At 44.9% G+C, this 10,000-nt stretch overlaps 2 protein-coding genes across 2 annotated transcripts in view; one reads left to right on the top strand and one right to left on the bottom strand.

Annotated features, from left to right (window-relative positions):
* Positions 1-4,107: 4,107 nt before the first annotated feature.
* On the bottom strand, positions 4,108-5,301 carry LOC140348202 (E3 ubiquitin-protein ligase TRIM21-like). Its single transcript, XM_072434277.1, has one exon. It carries the CDS (start codon positions 5,299-5,301, stop codon positions 4,309-4,311), a length of 993 nt encoding a protein of 330 aa, XP_072290378.1. The 3' UTR covers positions 4,108-4,308.
* A 3,131-nt stretch (positions 5,302-8,432) lies between these two features.
* Positions 8,433-10,000, top strand: part of LOC140348201 (protein quaking-B-like) — a gene marked incomplete at its 3' end in the record, with an annotated part of 23,124 nt that continues 21,556 nt past the window's right edge. The window contains exon 1 of the mRNA XM_072434275.1: positions 8,433-8,599. Coding sequence (XP_072290376.1) covers positions 8,477-8,599 — 123 coding nt within the window. The remainder of the gene's footprint in view (positions 8,600-10,000) is intronic.

Here is a 10,000-nt window from a genome sequence, read left to right on the forward strand (position 1 = left end):
ACTTTAACTTTAGAGTTCACTGCGTTTTCTTAGAGTTCGATCTGATTCTGACTCACACTTTGCATTTGATGAGCGATTTTTAGGTTTTTACTGGAAAAATACTGTTTAGCCACAAAGTTTACACTTTATCTGCAGATTATTGCACTGTAATTATACTTTTGAGACTAGAAAACAGTACTTTGGTTTAGTCCTGGTTTAGACCTGCTTTAGTCCCTGGTTAAGACCTGGTTAGACCTGGTTTAGTCCTGGGTTTAGTCCTGGTTTAGACCTGGTTCGGTTTAGACCTGTTTAGTCCTTAGTCCTGGTTTAGACCTGGTTTAGTCCTGGTTTAGTCCTGGTTTAGTCCTGGTTAGTCCTGTTTAGTCCTGGTTTAGTCCTGGTTTAGACCTGGTTTAGTCCTGGTTTAGTCCCTGGTTTAGTCCTGGTTTAGACCTGGTTTTAGTCCTGGTTTAGACCTGGTTTAGACCTGGTTTAGACCTGGTTTAGACCTGGTTTAGTCCTGGTTTAGTCCTGGTTTAGGACCTGGTTTAGACCTGGTTTAGTCCTGGTTTAGTCCTGGTTTAGTCCTGGTTTAGACCTGGTTTAGACCTGGTTTAGACCTGGTTTAGGTCCTGGTTTAGTCCCTGGTTTAGACCTGGTTTAGACCTGGTTTAGACCTGGTTTAGTCCTGGTTTAGTCCTGGTTTAGACCTGGTTTAGACCTGGTTTAGTCCTGGTTTAGACCTGGTTTAGTCCTGGTTTAGTCCTGGTTTAGTCCTGGTTTAGACCTGGTTTAGTCCTGGTTTAGTCCTGGTTTTAGTCCTGGTTTTAGACCTGGTTTAGACCTGGTTTAGTCCTGGTTTAGACCTGGTTTAGTCCTGGGTTTAGTCCTGGTTTAGTCCTGGTTTAGACCTGGTTTAGTCCTGGTTTAGTCCTGGTTTAGTCCTGGTTTAGACCTGGTTTAGTCCTGGTTTAGGTCCTGGTTTAGTCCTGGTTTAGACCTGGTTTAGTCCCTGGTTTAGTCCTGGTTTAGTCCTGGTTTTAGTCCTGGTTTAGACCTGGTTTAGACCTTGGTTTAGTCCTGGTTTAGTCCTGGTTTAGTCCTGGTTTAGACCTGGTTTAGACCTGGTTTAGTCCTGGTTTAGTCCTGTTTTAGTCCTGGTTTAGTCCCTGGTTTAGACCTGGTTTAGTCCTGGTCTTAGACCTGGTTTAGACCTGGTTTAGACCTGGTTTAGTCCTGGTTTAGACCTGGTTTAGTCTGTTTAGACCTGGTTTAGTCCTGGTTAGTCCTGGTTTAGTCCTGGTTTAGTCCTGGTTTAGACCTGGTTTAGTCCTGGTTTAGTCCTGGTTTAGACCTGGTTAGACTGGTTTAGACCTGGTTTAGTCCTGGTTTAGTCCTGGTTTAGTCCTGGTTTATTATATTGAACATAAATCCTGTGACTGTTTTGTCCAGAGGCCTCTTCAGATTAAATGGGGCTCTTAACGTTATCTGCAGCGTCTGCTAAATATACTGCACAGATAACAGTGGCAGAGTGGTTAACAGTGTCTTTACACACAGTGAGTGACTCTTCTCTCTCTGGCTTGTCATTTATGAAATATTTGGGGGGAAATAAATAATAAATAAAATAATAATGACATTTTTGTAATTTTTTAGCCTTTATGATTATATTGTGATGACGGTCACAATTATCGATTAAAGGATCATCCTGACGCAAACCAAAGCGGGAAATTGGTCAAAAAATGAGGCTAAACCAGGTCTAAAATTGGGTGGAGTCCGGTTTGACCGCGTCAGTCCAAGTCTCGTTTCACTTCTGTTTTTATTCCCGGACGTTTGGCAGAAGTCGCTGACCCAATCCACACTTTGATATTTAGTTTTCTAACTGACCTGAGGCTCATTTATGGCAGACAAATGTTGTTTTAAAAATATTCAGAATTACAATATTAAGTAACGACTTTGGACAGCGGATTCTGGCAGAATGACAGAAATGTTTATTCAAATGCTCCGTCCCTGAAATCAATAAATATATATTATATTATGTTTATAGAATGTATTGTAGAACTGTGATTTACACAAAGTACTTCTAGTGTAATCGGTTAGCGCTGTGTTAGCTCAGTGTTAGCTCAGTGTTAGCTCTGTGTTAGCTCAGTGTTAGCTCAGTGTTAGCTCTGTGTTAGCTCAGTGTTAGCTCAGTGTTAGCTCTGTGTTAGCTCTGTGTTAGCGTCACGTTAGTTATGTGTTAGCTCTGTGTTAGCTCAGTGTTAGCTCTGTGTTAGCTCCACGTTAGTTATGTGTTAGCGCTGTGTTAGCTCTGTGTTAGCTCTGTGTTAGCTCAGTGTTTGCTCTGTGTTAGCGTCACTACTTCCTGTTTTGGGGTTTTTGCAGTCACACTTTTTCTGACAGCTTTATTAGACGGACAGAACAGAGGGAAATGGGGATGAGAGAGGGAAAGGCATGCAGCAAACTATCAGAGCCAGATTTGAACTCAAGCTGTTGCTAACATGGAGAGCACATGTACTCACCACTCTGCCACCGAGTGACACATCATAACATGAATAAATAGTTAATGACATGTTAAAGACTTCAGAAACGAGGAGAACACTTCTGTATTCAGAAGGCTAATGCTAATGCTAATCCTAATGCTAATGCTCATTTTGAGGCATATATATATTACCTGTCAGATTGACATGTGTCACTCTGAACTGAAGTTCTACACAACATCAGTGTGTGTCAGGTGCTGACTCTGGTGTGCGTCAGGTGCAGACCCTGTCATTAAGGGCTCAGTCTGAACACACGTCTGAGTCTCAGGCGTGTTTCGGTCACTTCCGTCTGAAGAGTTATCACAGTTTTACTTCTGTTCAGTTGCAGTTTGTGAAGAAATTATGGAAAATAAGAGTTTAAAACAACAGGAAGTGGAGCTGGGTCCCTCTGTGATGTCATCAGTGTGCGACACAGAGACAGTTCAAACCATGGTCGGACTGAATAAAGGTGTTTTATGGTCTTATTGTGTCAGATCAGAACTGTCGTGTCGTTTATGTGGAGTTTGGCTCTTGTTTACAGTCTGGTTGCTATGGAAACAGCTGTGACATCACCTCAAACCAGGAAGTACAATAACTTTACACAAACGGGAGCAATGTGGAGTAAAATCTAAAATATAATTGTGTTCAGTGAGTGGAATGTGTGGTTTAACCCGTCACATGGACTTTAAAGATCTACTTAAAGGAGAAACGCTGCAGCTGAACAGGTCTGACATTTAAAGATTCAGTGTGAAACTTCTCCCGTCGTTTCCTCACATAAATGTAAGAAACAAATGTCATGTTTTCTACAGAAATAAGACATTTTCTGTGTCAAAACGGCCCAAACGTCTCATATTTGGGACGTTTACATGAGACAAATGGACAGAGCAGTTTAAACGTCTTCATTTTGTCCACATTTTAGACACAAACACATTTACAGAGGATTTTGGATTTCTGATGGAGTTTGTGACTAAACTAGACGTGAGTGAAACTGGCCTCATGTCTTAGACTTGAGAGTGTGATAAATGAGGCTCACAACCTCGTCTGCTTCTGTCAGACTCTTGTACAGTTTGGTGTGGGAGGAGCTACTTTAAGGCCTGATCTTTATGTCTCTGTGGGAGGAGCATGTCTCTGTGGGAGGAGCATGTCTGTGGGAGGAGCATGTCTCTGTGGGAGGAGCATGTCTCTGTGGGAGGAGCATGTCTCTGTGGGAGGAGCATGTCTGTGGGAGGAGCATATCTCTGTGGGAGGAGCATGTCTCTGTGGGAGGAGCATGTCTGTGGGAGGAGCATGTCTCTGTGGGAGGAGCATGTCTCTGTGGGAGGAGCATGTCTCTGTGGGAGGAGCATGTCTCTGTGGGAGGAGCATGTCTCTGTGGGAGGAGCATATCTCTGTGGGAGGAGCATGTCTCTGTGGGAGGAGCATGTCTCTGTGGGAGGAGCATGTCCCAGACAAATCTGTGGATCAAGTGGATTCAATGGAAGAAGAAAAGACTGGACAGGTCAAAGGTCAAAGGTTAAATGTCCAGAGAGAAAACTGAGCAGAAAGAAAAAAACATCTGTTTCACTTTAAGAAGATTTTACACATTGAGAATTATTAAAGAATCAGATTTATTGATATTTTGTTTGATCAAAGCCGAGACTTGAACCCAAAACCCTCTCACAGGAGGTCACCATGAACAGGATTATAATAAACATTCAGACATTTCAAAAGAACTGAAACAATAAAGAGAAGAACTTTGTACTTTCAGTCCAAAATGGAGTCAAAAGTATCCACAGTTACATTTGACTGAAGTTCAGAACTTTTCTTCTTGTTCTTAGTCACTTTGACCTCTGAAAGTCTCCACTGCAGTGAGGACCAGAGGAGCAGAGTTTGAACCTCCAGCATTTAAACCGGGACAGAAATATGGAAACAGTTTCTCTCTGAAGCAGCAGCCGCTGAAGGAGAAGAGAAGATCTGCAGAATCGGCATCATAAAAGGAGACCAGACCCTCACCATAGTCCACAAACACCCCGACCTTCTGAGGAGCTCGCTGCAGAGGCAGAAGGACAAGAGGAACTGTACAAGCCAAGTACTTATCTTTGTTTCTCAACCTGATGCACCAGAATCCATTCTCAGGACTCACAGGGATCCTTCCCTTCCTGTTGATGCACTCTTGGGCCACTCCTAAATCCCATTTAGTTTTCCCTTTGACCTGAACCTCAAAGTAAAACCTGCCTGAGGAGAAACTCTGCTTTCCCAGAACACAAGGCCAAGTATCAAACCTCAGAGGAGAATCTGGGAGCTTCTTCCTCACATAAGTGTCATGAACCTGTTTGAGATCTTCAGACAGAACGAGCCAAGGATGAGCAGTGTCTGGATCCAGAGTGACCTCCACCACAAACTGCTTCACTCTCAGTAGTTCTAATCTTGAAGACACTTCAGAGACATGTTTCTCCAGCTCAGACAGAGCCCGGGCCACCTGCAGCCCCACAGCCCTCTCTCTGTGGACCTCTGTGTCACTGAGCTCCACACAGCCCTGGATCTCCTGGACCTTCAGCCTCATGTCCTCCACCATGTGCGGCAGAGAGGACCTCCTAAACTGAGAGACCATCTCCAAGACCAAATAGTTGACTCTGAGCTTAGGTCTTCTGAGATACATCCTGTTGCACAGAGGACATCTGCAGGGCCCCCAATGGGCCCAGGCCGCACAGATGCAGCGTTTGCAGAAGTTGTGTCCACATGGAGTGGACACTGGCTCAGAGAACACCTCCAGACAGATCGAGCACCGCAACATCTCCTCAAAGCTCCTTTCACTTGTGTAGAACATCTCTTCTTTTTCTTCTTCTACTGTAGTTGTACGTCTTAGACTTTAGACTTCACTGTCTACACTCCGGTCAGCGTCAAAGTGAAAACTCTTTTGTGGCACGAAAAGAGCTTTAAAGTCTAAAGAATAAAGCCGTATGTACGGCGGAACTGCAGTAGGTGGCGGTAAAACACCATAAAGAGCCTCACACAAACCTGAAGAGGAGACGGCGGAGGAGAATGGGTCGATGGTCGGTGGCGAGGAGGAGCAGCCTTTTTGGGCTGCCGGTACCCGGAAACGTAAAAAGTCCCTTAGCTCGTCCGAGGGTTCTGGAAATGAGCAGCAGGATGAAGCTGAAGCTGTTGATATTGGGGGTGAGGGCAAAGTGTGTAAGGTGATCATAAAGCTTGCACAGGATAATGCGTCCTTTAAGGAGTGGATTCCAGTGGCATTGACAAGGAGCCTAACTGTAGCTGTGGGAGTGGTCAAGAGTGCGAGTGTCCTTAGGGATGGCTTGCTGCTGGTCGTGTGCAAGGACGCGGCTCAGCAAAGGAAGGCGATTGGAACTAAACGTCTGGGTGGAAAGGACATTCTTGTGTCTGATGCTGAAAAAAACACGGTCAGAGGAGTTATCGTAGGCGGTCAGAGGAGTTATCGTAGGCGGTCAGAGGAGTTATCTTAGGCGGTCAGAGGAGTTATCGTAGGCGGTCAGAGGAGTTATCGTAGGCGGTCAGAGGAGTTATCGTAGGCGTCCCTACAACGACGTCTGTGGATGAAGTAAAGGGGAATTTGACTGGAGCTAAGGTGGTGGACGCTAGGCGGATGAAGGGGACCTGGTTTGGGGTAAGATGTGACCGCCTGTCGGTAATGGTAACGTCTCGTGAGGTGTTCATTGGGTTCATGTGCTATGGCTTTAGGCCATATGCCCCGCCCCTGCGTTGCTTTAAGTGCCAGCGCTTTGGGCATATTGCAGCGTCTGCAGAGGGAAGCAACCATGTGGTAAATGTGCAGAGATCACGAGTATGGGAAGTGTGACCAAGGAGCAAAAGTGAAGTGCTGTAACTGAAGAACATGGCTCTGTCTACGGGGGAGGCACGTTTAGCAGAAGAGCTGCTGAGGGCCAGAAGATTAAGGACTCAAGGTATTTCCTATGAAGATGCAGTCAAAGTGTCAAGTAACAAGGTTAAGTGAATACAGAGGGAGGAGCCAGAGCTGCTCCCAAGAAGTGAGAAGGTTCCAGAGTTAGTGAGAAGGTTCCAGAGTTAGTGAGAAGTTTCCAGAGTTAGTGAGAAGGTTCCAGAGTTAGTGAGAAGGTTCCAGAGTTAGTGAGAAGGTTCCAGAGTTAGTGAGAAGGTTCCAGAGTTAGTGAGAAGGTTCCAGAGTTAGTGAGAAGGTTCCAGAGTTAGTGAGAAGGTTCCAGAGTTAGTGAGAATACCAGAGTTAGTGAGAATACCAGAGTTAGTGAGAATACCAGAGTTAGTGAGAATACCAGAGTTAGTGAGAATACCAGAGTTAGTGAGAAGGTTCCAGAGTTAGTGAGAAGGTTCCAGAGTTAGTGAGAAGGTTCCAGAGTTAGTGAGAATACCAGAGTTAGTGAGAAGGTTCCAGAGTTAGTGAGAATACCAGAGTTAGTGAGAATACCAGAGTTAGTGAGAATACCAGAGTTAGTGAGAATACCCTGGTGGTGGATGTTCTAAACTGCTGCTCAGACTCAACAGAAGAGAAAGGATCAGGATGGTGGTCTCTTGACCTCGCCCAGTCTCCTAGATGCACGGCTGCTAAGCAACGACATCAGTGGAAAGACTAAAGACTAAAGCCTAAAGACTAAAGACTAAAGCCTAAAGACTAAAGACTAAAGACTAAAGACTAAAGACTAAAGACTAAAGACTAAAGACTAAAGCCTAAAGACTAAAGACTAAAGACTAAAGACTAAAGACTAAAGACTAAAGACTAAAGACTAAAGACTAAAGACTAAAGACTAAAGCTGAACGACGGAAGCACCGAACATCAAAGAAGGAGAAGAAGAGTCAGTCCTGGAATGAAGCCGCTCGGACTCTGAAACATGAAGTCTAAAGAATAAAGTCTGGCAGTGACACTTGGATACAACCGCCACAAAACAACAACAACAACAACAACAACAACAACAACCGCCACAAAACAACAACAACAACAACAACCGCCACAAAACAACAACAACAACAACAACCGCCACAAAACAACAACAACAACAACAACCACCAGCAAAAAAACAGGACTAAACCAGGTCGTTGTTGTCAGTAGATCCGTTTGACAACAACAGATGAGCTCATGGTTTAATATTAACTCAAGCCTGAAGTCCTCGCATTCTACAGCTCAGTGTCAGATGCCCTCCCAGCCTCCTGTAGAGTTTAACTGAGCTGCAGCTGGTTTAGTCCTGGTTTAGTCCTGGTTTAGTCCTGGTTTAGTCCTGGTTTAGACCTGGTTTAGTCCTGGTTTAGACCTGGTTTAGTCCTGGTTTAGTCCTGGTTTAGACCTGGTTTAGTCCTGGTTTAGTCCTGGTTTAGACCTGGTTTAGTCCTGGTTTAGACCTGGTTTAGTCCTGGTTTAGACCTGGTTTAGTCCTGGTTTAGTCCTGGTTTAGACCTGGTTTAGTCCTGGTTTAGTCCTGGTTTAGACCTGGTTTAGTCCTGGTTTAGACCTGGTTTAGTCCTGGTTTAGACCTGGTTTAGTCCTGGTTTAGTCCTGGTTTAGTCCTGGTTTAGTCCTGGTTTAGTCCTGGTTTAGTCCTGGTTTAGTCCTGGTTTAGTCCTGCAGTGTTAAATGGAGTGAATCTGCAGATGTGTTTGGATGAATTCAGCGGAAAAATTATAGAAAATATACTCTCTCTCCTCTCTCTCTCTCTCTCAGTCCGAGATCCCGCCTTAAATTCAGTCGCAGTGACTCATCGTCCCAAGAAACTCTCACTCGGTCACAGCTGTTTTCATTGTTCTGCACTGTCCACAAGCATCTTCAGTGTCATTGTTCCTCACACAGATCTTCAGTGTGTCATTGTTCCTCACACAGATCTTCAGCGTGTCTGTATTTAGCCTCATTTGAACTGCTTCTCTCCTCAGGGCTGTAGTTTTGTGTGGTTTTATTTCATAGTCATGGTCATGTTTAGTCCAAAATGGTGATGTGTTTCCTGTCTTGTGTTTCAGAAATCGGGCGTGTTCGTAAAGACATGTACAACGACACGGTGAACGGCGGCATGTTCACGGGACGGGACGAGGAGCTGCCCGAGGCCATCGGACCCGTCGCCCAGCTCCAGGAGAAACTCTACGTCCCCGTCAAAGAGTATCCCGACGTGAGTGACTGCGACGCCCGCAAATACAGAGCACCGGAACGGACTCAGGCTTTAGCATTAGCGTTAGCTTTAGCGTCACAGAGAAACACAAAAGAATCATTCGTCTCCAAACTCTGACTTGATCTCGTGCTAAAGCGCCGTGTTTCCACTGATGCTAACGACTATGTGGCGCCTTAGCAACTGTTTCCTGTTTATCGCTTTGTCAAGAGCCAAAATCTGATATTTTCAGGTCATAATGCGTCTAACGTTAGCATTAGCATGACATAAAGAGAGGTTCAAACGCGTCATAGAGGTTTTGCAGAGAAGTAAAAAGAAATGAGGCAAAACTGTACCTGTGCACGCTAGCTTTAGCCATGCCCCTCGCACACGCTCGCTTTAGCCACGCCCCTCACACACGCACACAATCCTGGAAATGAATCTCTAAATTAAGTCTCATGATTAAAACTACCATACCGTCACTTTTTTGTTGCTTTAAGTCACTTTTTTGTTGCTTTTAGTCACTTTTTGTCTTTTTTTGTCACTTTTTTGTTTTTGGTAGTCACTATTTTGCTGTTTTTAGTCACTTTTTTTGTTGCTTTTAGTCACTTTTTTGTTGTTTTAGTCAGTTTTATGTTGTTTTGAGTCACTTTTTTGTTGCTTTTAGTCACTTTTCTGTTGTTGTTAGTCACTTTTTTGTTGTTGTTAGTCATTTTGTGTTGCATTGAGTCACTTTTTTGTTGCTTTTAGCCACTTTTTTGTTGCTTTGGAATGACTAAACGTCTTTTTGTCGTGATTAAAAAGTACGCTTCAGGTGCGATTTAGGCTGTATTAGTTGCTAAATAGACGTAGCAGAGCAGGAAACACCGATCTGGACCAAAGTGAGTCCTGTGGAACTTCCCTTCTCTTCCTACTTTGTTCCCCAAACGTGAGGCCACAGCAGCGCCACAGGAAATGCAGATCAAAGTGTCTCAGAGGACGGGCTTCCTGCGGCGGGCGTCTTCCACTTTTATTTGCAAATGAAATCGCGCCTCGATACGTGCTACAAACGATGGCCCGTCGCCGGTCTTCACATTATGCTAACGTGCTACAAACGATGGCCCGTCGCCGGTCTTCAGATTATGCTAACGAGCTACAAACGATGGCCCGTCGCCGGTCTTCACATTATGCTAACGAGCTACAAACGATGGCCCGTCGCCGGTCTTCACATTATGCTAACGAGCTACAAACGATGGCCCGTCGCCGGTCTTCACATTATGCTAACGTCTGCTTCTCTGGCGTTAGCGCAAAACAGGAAGTTACGTGACCAGAACACTTTCATCGGGACGCTCTCTCGGTCGGGCGTTCCCTCGTTTGTGTTAGCGCGCCGCCTACTGGCAGCAGAGGGAATCGCCATGGGGAATAAAACAAAAGCTAGCTTGCTAC

Source organism: Eucyclogobius newberryi, unplaced genomic scaffold (genome assembly GCF_026437365.1).
Source record: "Eucyclogobius newberryi isolate DKJ021-1_F unplaced genomic scaffold, fEucNew1.0.hap1 SCAF_613, whole genome shotgun sequence".
Lineage (NCBI taxonomy): Eukaryota > Metazoa > Chordata > Actinopteri > Gobiiformes > Gobiidae > Eucyclogobius > Eucyclogobius newberryi.